Here is a 12,236-nt window from a genome sequence, read left to right as displayed (position 1 = left end):
TAAAATTTCCAAAATTCAGTATTTTATTTTTAAAAGGTCTTAAAATTGATATAAGTAGAGATACAAGGTGAAAATATTAACAACTGCCTAGGCAATGCTTAAAGTTTAGCATATTCCTATCCTAAATTGGTCCAAGTATTTTAAGGCTTTCCTGGGCCTTACTCAGAAGAAACATGTTTAATATAACTCTAATTTCTAAAATATTTAAGCATGAACTCCACAGAAAGCTATGTATTAAACAAAGAACCAAAAACCTTAAAATTTCTAGTGGAACATAAAATTAATTTGCAAATACTTTAAATTATATTTGGACCCAATTAAGTATAACATAGGGGAAAGAGAGGCAGAGAGATAGGGAAGGAGAAGGGAAAGAAACAGGACTAAGAATGTAAGAATGCCCCCAACATTGAGAAAGGTATTTATGGGTGTGTGTGTGTATACATGTATGTAAATGTATATATAAATGTAACCATAATAAATCAAAGCAAGACATGGCACCAATTTGAGAGGGACAGAGAAGGGGACATGAAAAGGGTTGGAGGGAGGAAAAAGAACAAGACAATGATACAATTATACATTAATTAAAATTTTAAAAAATTAATTGAGGAAATTGTAAGTCATATTTTCTCATTTCAACCTAGATAGTATACTAACAACAACAACAACAAAAACAAATAAGCAAACTACAAAATTCTCCAGAACCCACAAGGTGAAACAACAGCTTCCCATTCATACGTTAGAGTACACATACATATATAAGCATACAAAATGCAAGAAAGAATGAAAAGAAGAAAGGAAGGAAAAAGGAAAAGAAGGAAGGAAGGAAACAGATAGAAAGAACAAAGAAGGAACAAAGGAAGTAAACAACCAAAGAAAAGAAGGAAGAAAGGAAAGCCAGGAGAGTGTTTATCAGACCTATGACTCATCAGGAATGAGGATCAAGCGAGGTGATCTCAGGTGCTAGCATGAGCACTCAGCTAGCTAAGACTGAGCAACACTGTCAGATGAAATTGACCTTTCCCTCAGTTTGTACAAAGTGAACAGCAGAACCTGCCGTCTACCCATTCAGGCGATTATTGATTACCTTACATACGACAGCAAACTGTTGGTTATTTCCTGCTCCAATTACAAGATAGCCATCCTTGGTTTTAAAGGCCTTAAAAAGAAACAACAAATACATATGTTAGTGTATATCTGTACAAGGGCATGAACAGAAAAAAAGGTTCAATTTCTAATAATTCTGTTTAAATGAATTACTCATCAATTCAATAGGAACCCAATGCAACCTATTCTCTTATAACTGCATTTTTTTTACTTTCAAGCTGCTTCCTACCTCTTCCAATAATTTCTAAAGCATTGTAAAAGTGTGACAAAAATTTTAAAAAATGCTAAGTTTATGTTTCTTTTCTTTTTTTTTTTTTTTTTTTTGGATTTGCTTTTTTCAAGACAGGGTTACTCTGTATAGTCCTGGCTGTCCTGGAACTCACTCTGTAGACCAGGCTGGCCTCGAACTCCCAGAGTGCTGGGATTACAGGCATGCGCCACCACCGCCCGGCAAGTTTATGTTTCATAACACAAAATTCTTCATTCATTTTACTGTAGAATGATTTTTGACATTTCCAAGCTTTGTCTTTTCTTAGTTTCCATTTTTACTTGTAGAACTTTGTATATAAAATAGTACAATTATTTACAAAAATTAAGAAGAATAGATGACCCTGACACTATTACCCATGCCATCTTGTTCTTGCAGACAGGAGGCATGGTAACTCTTCCACACATGTGACCTTAGTGTAATTGGAGAACCAAGCTCTGTACTCCAACTGCCCATCAGTGCTTTCTCAACAAGCACCTTGAGTTTCCTCTCTTCCTAGATAAGCTTAGCTCTGCAACCTCACTGCTTTTCCTTCCCCTGGTGCTCCGACAGGGACTGCATCTTTCCAACCCTGCAACTTTTGCCTCCTCTCTGAAGACCTTTGTGCTGCAGTGGTGCACTTCCTTTGCAGTCATGTCTAGTCTCTTCCGCTAATCTGTCTCTTCTGTCTCCGCTGAAAATATCATCAGCGCCACACCACACAACACAACATGAACTTTACTTCCTTCCCTCCCTTTCTAACAGGCATAAAAATGCACCCTCCCTATTTTAGTTCACACCACATTGCCAATCCTTTGCCACTGTGTTACCCTATCACTACCTCCAACTGATACTGTCACTTCCTCAGGTCCCTGCCTTACCTCCCAGCTTGGTTCTTCTTCAACTCCCCTCCCTCTGTCTTGTTCACTGTCCACCTGCCCTCTCTGCAGTATTTTCCTCACCCGCTAGCATCAATCTTTAGTCTTTTAACTTCAGTTGACTGTATGGTAGTCACAAGGCACCATATGGCTATTAAATTTATGTTAACCAATAAAAGCAAGATGACATTTTATAATTTGATTTATATGAAATGACTCAAAATAGATAAATCCAAGGAGATTGAAATATAGTGGTTCTCTGGTGCTGGAGAAGTTGGTAAGAAATGAGGAAGGAGGAGAGAATCCCCGCGGCCATATTCGTTCCCTGCCGGAGCAGAAGAACATCACTAGGTACTGTATCACCCTGAGCTTTAGATCTCTGGGGTTGCAAACCGCCAGGGGTCTGCCTGCACCTAAGAACTGAGCACATAGGAGGTTCATCTGGCAGACCTCCAGGCGTGGGGCCTGTGTCCTGCTTGGAGACCAGCAGAGGGAGAGAATCCCTGCAGCCATATTCGCAGCCTGCTGGGGCAGAAGAGCTTCACTAGGTACTGTATCACCCCGAGCTTTAGATCTCTGGGGGTGCAAACTGCCAGGGGTCTGCCTGCACCCAAGAACTGAGCACATAGGAGGTTTGTCTGCCTGTCTGCCCGGCATGCGGCCTGTGTCCTGCCTGGAGACCAGCAGAGGGAGAGAATCCCCGCAGCCATATTCACTGCCTGCCTGAGCAGAAGAGCATCACTAGGTACTGTATCACCCCGAGCTTTAGATCTCTGGGGGTGCAAACTGCCAGAGGTCTGCCTGCGCTCAGGAACTGAGCACACAGGTGGTTCATCTCCCAGTTGGTAGGTCGTGGGGCCTGTATCCTACATGAGAATCAACAAAGGGAGTAACACCCGCACACACCATCTTTGCTCCATAACAGAGCAGTCTGAGAACACCTGGTTCACCTTGACAACCCAAGTATAACATTTCTTGAGGCAAGACTGAGCAGGGCTCCAAGGGCACAAAAGAGGAAGGCAGCATATCAGTAATCTGTGCCAGAGGAAACTTAGTCATCCAGTGTAGCAGAAATAGCCCTAAAGGTCCACAATAGGTTGAAGGCCAGCCAGTGACAATAAGACCATCTAACACCAGTGAGAACTAGATGGCTAAAGGCAAGCATAGGAGCGTTGCTAACAGAAACCAAGGCATAATGGCAGGATCTGAACCCAATTCTCCAACAATAGCAAGTTCTGGATACCCCAACACACCAGAAAAACAAGCGTTGGATGTAAAAGCACTAGTAAGGATGCTGTTAGAGGAACACATGAAGGACATAAATAAATCTCTTAAAGAAAATCAGGAGAAAAATGATCAAAAGCTAGAAGCCCTTACAAGGGAAACACAAAAATCACTTAAAGAAATTCAGAACAATATGGGTCAGAATGTTTGTAGTCAATAAGGAGGAAATGCAAAAATCACTTTAAAAAAATACAAGAGAACTTTGATGAACAGGCAGAAGTCATGAAAGAGGAAACACAAAAATTTCTCAAAAATTAGAGGAAAACACAAACAAGTAAATGATGGAACTGAGCAAAAACTTCCAGGATCTGAAAACAGAAGTGGAAACAACCAAGAAAGCACAAAGGGAGACAACTTTGAAAATAGAAAACCTTGGGAAGAAATCAGGGACCATAAATGCAAATATCAACAACAGAATACAAGAAATAGAAGAAAGAATCTCAGATGCCGAAGATACCATAGAAACCATGGACTCAACAGTCAAAGAAAATGCAAAATGCAAAAAGCTTGTAACCCAAAATATCCAGGAAATCCAGGACACAATGAGAAAGCCAAATCTAAGGATTATAAGCATTGATGAGAGTGAAGATTTACAACTTAAATGGCCAGCAAATATCTTCAACAAAATTATGGAAGAAAAATTCCCTAACCTAGAGAGAGAGATGCCCATGAATATACAAAAAGCCTACAGAACTCCAAACAGACTGGACCAGAACAGAAATACCTCCCGTCACATAATAATCAAAACCCCAAATCAGAATTACACCAGACTTCTCACCAGAGATCATGAAAGCTAGAAGATCCTGGGCAGAGCTCATGCAGACTCTAAGAGAACACAAATGCCAGCCAAGACTACTATACCCAGCGCAACTCTCAATCACTATAGATGGAGAAACCAAGATATTCTATGACAAAACCAAATTTACACAATATCTTTCCACAAACCCAGCCCTACAAAGGATAATACAGGGAAAACACCATTACAACGAGGAAAACCATACCGTGGAAAAAGCAGGATATTAAGCTTTTTTCATCAAACCCAAAAGAAGATAACCACACAAGTATAAAATTAACATCAAAAATGATAGGAAGCAATAACCACTACTCCTTAATATCTCTTAACATCAATGGACTCAATTCCCCAATAAAAAGACATAGACTAACAGATTGGTTACATAAAAAGGACCCTGCATTTTACTGCATACAGGAAACACACCTCAGTGTCAAAGACAAAAACTACCTTAGAGTACAAGAATGGAAGAAAATTCTACAAGCAAATGGTCTCAGGAAACAAGCAGGAGTTGCCATTCTAATATCAGATAAAATTAACTTTCAACCTAATGTCATCAAAAGAAACATGGAAAGTCACTTCTTGCTGGTCAAAGGAAAAATCCAACAAGAAGAACTCTCAATCCTGAACAACTATGCTCTAAATACAAGGGTGCCCTCATTCATAAAAGAAACTTTACTAAAGCTCAAAGTACACATTGCACCTAACACAATAATTGTGGGTGACTTCAACACTCCACTTTCATCTATAGACCAATCAGGAAAACAGAAACTAAACAGGGAGACAGTGAAAGTAATTGAAGCTTTGGACCAATTGGATTTAACAGATATATATAGAACTTTTCACCCCAAAGCATAAGAATATACCTTTTTCTCAGCACCTCATGGTACCTTCTCCAAAATAGATCATATAGTTGGTCACAAGACAGACCTCAACAAATATAAGAAGATTGAAATAATCCCATGCCTCCTATCAGATCACTATGGAGTAAAAGTGGTCTTTAGTAACAGTAAAAACAACAGAAAGCCCACATACACATGGAAACTGAACAATACTCTACTCAATGATACCTTGGTCAAGGAAGAAATAAAGAAAGAAATCAAAGATTTTTTAGAATTTAATGAAAATGAAGGCACAACATACACAAATCTATAGGACACAATGAAAGCAGTGCTAAGAGGAAAATACATAGATTTCAGTAACTCCAAAAAGAAATTCAAGAGAGCATACACTAGAAGATTAACAGAACAACTGAAAGCCCTAGAACAAAAATAAACTAATTCACCCAGGAGGAGGAGAAGACAGGAATTCATCAAACTCAGGGCTGAAATCAATCAAGTAGAAACCAAGAGAACCATACAAAGAATCAACAAAACCAGGAAACGGTTTTGAAAACTCAAGAAGATAGATAAACCCTTAGCCAGACTAACCAAAGGGCACAGAGAAAGTATCCAAATTAACAAAATTAGAAATGAAAAGGGAGATATTAGAACAGAAACTGAGGAAATTCAAAAAATCATCAGATCCTACTACAAGAGCCTGTACTCAACACAACTGGAGAATCTGGAGGAAATGGACAATTTCTTAGACAGATACCAAATACCAAAATTAAACCAGGATCAAATAGATCATCTAAAGAGACCCATAACCCCTAAAGATATAGAAGGGGTCATAGATAGCCTTCCGACCAAAAAAAAGCACAGGACGAGATGGTTTCAGTGCAGAATTCTATCAGACCTTCAAAGAAGACTAAACACCAATACTCTTCAAACTATTCCACCAAATAGAAACAGAAGGAACACTACCCAACTCCTTCTGTGAAGCCACAATTACACTGATACCAAAACCACACAAAGATCCAACTAAGAAAGAGAATTTCAGGCCAATTTCCCTTATGATTATCGATGCAAAAATACTAAATAAAATTCTTGCCCACCAAATCCAAGAAGACATCAAAATGATCATCCACCATGAACAAGTAGGCTTCATCCCAGGGATGGAGGGATGGTTCAATATAAGGAAATCCATCAATGCAATCCACTACATAAACAAACTCAAGGAAAAAAACCACATGATCATTTCATTAGATGCTGAAAAAGCATTTGACAAAATTCAGCATCCTTTCATGCTAAAAGTCTTGGAAAGGACAGGAATTCAAGGCCCATATCTAAACACAGTAAAAGCAATATACAGTAAACCGGTAGCCAACATCAAACTAAATGGAGAGAAACTTGAAGCAATCCCACTAAAATCTGGGACTAGACAAGGCTGCCCCATCTCTCCATATCTTTTCAATATAGTTCTTGAAGTCCTAGCTAGAGCAATTAGACAACACAAGGAGGAAAAAGGGATACAAAATGGAAAGGAAGAAGTCAAACTATCACCATTTGCAGATGATATGATAGTATACTTAAGTGACCCAAAAAGCTCTACTAGAGAACTCCTACAGCTGATAAACAACTTCAGCAAAGTGGCTGGCTACAAAATCAACTCAAGCAAATCAGTAGCCTTTATATACTCAAACAATAAGCACACTGAGAAAGAAATTAGGGAAATGACACCCTTCACAATAACCACAAACAGCATAAAGTATCTTGGTGTGACTCTAACCAAACAAGTGAAAGACCTATATGACAAGAACTTCAGATCTCTGAAGAAGGAAATCGAAGAAGATCTCAGAAAATGGAAAAATCTTCCATGCTTATGGATTGGCAGGATTAATATAGTTAAAATGGCCATCTTGCCAAAGGCAATCTACAGATTCAATGCAACCCCCATCAAAATCCCAACCCAGTTCTTCAGAGAGCTAGAAAGAGAAATGCTCAAATTCATCTGGAATAACAAAAAACCCAGGATAGCTAAAACCATTCTCAACAGTAAAAGAACTTCAGGGGGATTCAATATCCCAGACATCAAACTTTACTACAGAGCAATAGTGATAAAAACTGCATGGTATTGATACAATATCAAGCAAGTGGATCAATGGAATAGGATTGAAGACCCAGAAATGAACCCACACACCTATGGTCACTTGATCTTCGACAAAGGAGCTGAAAGCATCCAGTGGAAAAAAGATAGTCTTTCCAACAAATGGTGCTGGTTCAATTGGAGGTCAGCATGCAGAAGAATGTGAATTGATCCATTCTTATCTCCTTGTACTAAGTTCAACTCCAAATGGATCAAGGACATCCACATAAAACCTGATACACTGAAACTAATAGAAAAGAAACTGGGGAAGACCCTTGAGGACATGGGCACAGGGGAAAAGTTCCTGAAAAGAACACCAATAGCTTATGCTCTAAGATCAAGAATTGACAAATGGGACCTCATAAAACTACAAAGTTTCTGTAAGGCAAAGGACACTGTCAAAAGGACAAAATGTCAACCAACATATTGGGAAAGGATCTTCACCAACCCTAAATCTGACAGAGGGCTAATATCTAATATATACAAAGAACTCAAGAAGTTAGATGCCAGAGAACCAAATAACCCCATTAAAAAGTGGAGTACCGATCTAAATAAAGAATTTTCACATGAAGAACTTCGAAGGGCTGAGAAACACCTTAAGAAATGTTCAACATCATTGATCATTAGGGAAATGCAAATCAAAACAACCCTGAGATTTCACCTCACACCAGTCAGTATGGCTAAGGTCAAAAACTCAGGAGACAGCAGGTGCTGGCGAGGATGTGGAGAAACAGAACACTCCTCCACTGCTGGTGGGATTGTAAGATGGTGCAACCACTTTGGAAATCAGTCTGGAGGTTCCTCAGAACACTGGGCATGGCACTTCTGGAGGACCCTGCTATACCACTCCTGGGCATATACCAGAGGATTCCTCAACATGTAATAAGGACACATGCTCCACTATGTTCATAGCAGCCCTATTTGTAGTAGCCAGAAGCTAGAAAGTACCCAGGTGTCCCTCAACGGAGGAATGGATACAAAAAATGTGGTATATTGGCACAATGGAGTACTATTCAGCCATTAGAAACAATGAATTCATTAAATTCGTAGACAAATGGATGGAGCTGGAGAACATCATACTAAGTGAGGTAACCCAGTCTCAAAAGATCAATCATGGTATACACTCACTGATAAGTGGATATTAACCTAGAAACTTGGAATACCCAAAAAATAATCCACATATTAAATGATGTCCAAAAAGGAACAGAGGAGTGGCCCCTGGTTCTGGAAAGACTCAATGCAACAGTATAGGGGAAAACCAGAACAGGGAAATGGGAAGGAAAAGATGGAGGAACAGGGGGAGAGAAGAGGGCTTAAAGGACTTGCGGGGAGTGGGGACCCAGAAAAGGGAAAATCATTTGAAATGTAAATAAAGAATACATGGAATAAAAAAAAAAGAAATGAGGAAGCAGCTACTGAGTTTGGATATTTTTTACAATGCTGATGAAATTGCTAGAAATTTGATGGTAGTGATGACTATACAGCTGTGAACATTCTAAACCTCATTTAATTATACCCTTTTGAGGGTTAATAATATAAATTTTATGTCAATAAAGCTGTTACTTTAAATGTTAAATTCATAATTAAAAGCCACAAATCCACTGCCTTAGACAGTACATGCACAGGGCAAGAAAAGATCTCTTGCATGGTACTGGCAGACCATACAATTGCAGGGGTTTCTTTCTTATTCTTCCTATTATGTCCAAGATCATAGCTGAAGCATATCAGGGTTTATGATAAAAGGTTGACAAAGGGTTAATTTTATCAAATGATTAGTTTCAGATAACAAAATTAAAGCTACAATTTATCTTGCATTTAAAAACTACCATAAGGTTTTATTCTGTTCATCATGTTGGACATGGTAAGAAGTGCTATTAAAAAAGTTATGCTTGTAGACAGGAGCATGTTGTCCTCTGAGAGGCTCCACCCAGCAGCTGGCTCAGACAGATACAGGCATCCACAGCCAAACAGTGGATGGAGCTTGGGGACTCTTATAGAAAAATAGGAAGAAGGATTGGGGATCTTCCAAGGAAACAGAAACTCTATAGGAAGACCAACAGAGTCAACTATCCTGGACCCTTGGGGGCTTCAGATTCTGAACCACCAACCAAAGAACATTCATGGGCTGGAATTAGGCCTCCCTGCTCATATGTAGCAGATGTGTAGCTTGACCATCATATGACGTTGCCTGTCCATGCACTGTGTTCTACTAGCTGGGATGTCCTGTCTGGCTTCAGTGGGAGAGGAAGCACTTAGCCTGCTTCGCACAGACTTGAAGTGCGAGGGTTGGGGAGAATACCCAGGGGAGCCCCTACCTTCCCAGTAGGTGGGATGGAGAAGGATTGCAGAAGGGGGTGTTTAGTGGGGTAGTGAGTGGGATATAAATTGAATATGTAAAAAAAAACTAAATTTAATTTAAAAATATAACATGAACTATGTTAACCATTTTTCATTGTTCACAAAGGCAAAGCAAAGTGAGTGAAAGGGGACCTATTGGTGTTTCTCTAAAGGCACGAAGGGAGTCTGTGGGTCAGCTGTGAAGGATTTTGAGATCAAGTTTTTTTAGTGAACTACGGCTAACTATGAAGGTATACCAATTCTCTGCTATTTTATGTATTTCTTTGTAGCAGAGGTAGCAAATGGGAAGTGAGGTAACCATTTACTGCAAGTATAATACAAAGAATCGTTTTCAAAATTTGGATCAGTAATCTATTCAATAAGTTTGGGTGAGATGTCATTTCATTTTAATAAACTTCCTATTTAATGAATGAAGAACTGCTTTTGATTTCCTTCAACCTCCATTATGTAATGAAACATTACCAATATAAGGGAAATCTCAAGAAATTGTAGGAACTTTGTGATCACTTATAAGAAAGTGGGAATTTCATAACCTTTGAGCCAACAGACCATAACATGGGTAGAACACAAATTATAAGACTGAGGTAAAATATTAGTTATCATAATAACTATTCCCTATTAATACTTTAAAGTGTTGATGAAATAAATATATCTTAAAAAGAACATTTCTAAAAAATGAATTAGCACAGAAAACAGGACAGGGAGAGAATATGACAGGAATAAACAAATTACATGCAATACTATACCCCAAAGAAATATGCTCACAGAATTCTTTCTTCTCTCATATATTCATTTATATAATTAATATTTTATTATATTGCTAGTCTCCTTTTTAATGTTAATACCACTCCCAAGAATAATGAAATGTCAACTCTTTAATAGCCAAAATATATACTCAAAGTTTAATTAAACATTCTCATTTGTTCAAACTATAGGGCATTTTTATTTTATTCTATTAGTTTTAAAGTAAGAATTAATATAACTGATATAAATTCTTAAATTTAATTTACAATAAAACTATAACAACATACCTAATATAATTAAATTCTTTAAAAATCTGTAGCTACTTGTATTGTGAATGCTAATTATGTTCCCCCAAAAATTGTTTGCATGACAATGCCTATACATTGATTCTGGAAACCTGCCCCAGTTGGTTCTGATGGGCAAATAAAGATGTTAACAGCTAATAGCTGGAGAGGACAGACAGAGGCAGGATTTTAGGATTTCCTGGGCTTGGGACCAGGAGGAGAGAGAGAAGGAGACCCATAGTGCTTGGAGAGTATAGACGAGAGGAGAGACGCCATGCCAAAGAAGAGTGCAAGACAGACAACAGCTGCTGTGTGAAGGAAATGGGAGAGCACGGCCCAGAGGGCTGCCCAACTGGGTCCAGAACAGTCAAGATAGAACACAAGAATTAGCAAGTAGTAACTCAAAATTATTGGTGGAAGATAGATTCTAACAGGAGTGGAGGTAGCCCAGCTATTGTGCAGTTTGAGACACGTTAAAATATAAAGGTTGTGTGTGCGTGTGCTACTCACCATTGGGGTGAGAAGCAAACCCACTGCAGAGATTTATTAATAATTATTTCTACAAAAATCTGTTCTTATCTCCACAAGAAAATATACTATATGTTTCAGAGACACTGGGTATGATATGTAAAAAACATAATAAATGATCCATCACATAAGACTTACATGCTAATAAAATGGCACACATTAACCAATCATTGATAAAAATAATGGCAGAGAGTGACAGGCTCCAGCACACAGGCCAAAACGAGATCTTACAATACTTAGTTCTACTGTTGTTTGGATTGAAGGAAGAGAAGGCAGAAAATGCCCCTTAGACAAGTGCTCTGTAAGCTGAGAACTAAGAATTCATATGTATGCATTGAACAGAGTTGGGAGCAGTAGGTTGGTAATGGAAGACAGAATGACATGTGCACATGGGTCTATGGTGGGGAGAAAGCAATGAACCACAAGAAGAGAGACAATAGCATCAGTGAGGCTGCAGGAGAGGAAAGAAAGGACATTGAAGGCCACAGGAAATATGTTATGTACCATCAAACTAATGGGAAGCCACTAAGAGGACTCCCTGCATTTCACAAAAACCTCTCTACAGTACAACCACTGACTAGAGGATAAGATTTGAACTGAGGAAACTGAATATGAGGCTGTTGTAATGATCATGACAGAGAAAGTGTAGTCTTAGACTAAGGGCCATGTAAGTAGAGATGGAAGGAAATGGGATTAATAAATAAAGCAGGGGAAGCTAATGGGACTGGGAATAGACAGGGTGTGGTGGTTTTAAGTGGCAGACTAACCAAAAGGAAGATGCCACAGGTGACATTGACATTTATGAGGACCTTGTGAGATTTCCCAGAGAGAATTTCATAAGTAGGAACCAGATTATAATCTGAACTATAGATAAAATCTTGGCAATAATTTGCTTATAATGTATACCTCAATAAATCACATAAATGAAACTATTTAGCAAGAAGCAGAGTAGGGTAAGGACCAACAAATTCCTAAGCGGTGAGGTTTTATACTCTCAGAAAGAACTTCTCTCATGGCTCAAGAATGCAGCATGGAGTCAGTCAAGGATGAAA

General features: G+C 38.6%; 1 protein-coding gene across 1 annotated transcript in view; it reads right to left on the bottom strand.

Moving 5' to 3' along the window:
- Positions 1-12,236, bottom strand: part of Sugct (succinyl-CoA:glutarate-CoA transferase) — an 819,151-nt gene that overhangs the window by 493,591 nt on the left and 313,324 nt on the right. Inside the window, exon 10 of the mRNA XM_052157285.1 lies at positions 1,085-1,156. Within this exon, the coding sequence (XP_052013245.1) occupies positions 1,085-1,156 (72 nt within the window). The remainder of the gene's footprint in view (positions 1-1,084; positions 1,157-12,236) is intronic.

This window comes from Apodemus sylvaticus, chromosome 14 (assembly GCF_947179515.1).
Source record: "Apodemus sylvaticus chromosome 14, mApoSyl1.1, whole genome shotgun sequence".
Lineage (NCBI taxonomy): Eukaryota > Metazoa > Chordata > Mammalia > Rodentia > Muridae > Apodemus > Apodemus sylvaticus.
Note: the sequence above shows the minus strand (reverse complement) of the source record. Positions and strands in the feature narration are given on the sequence as shown.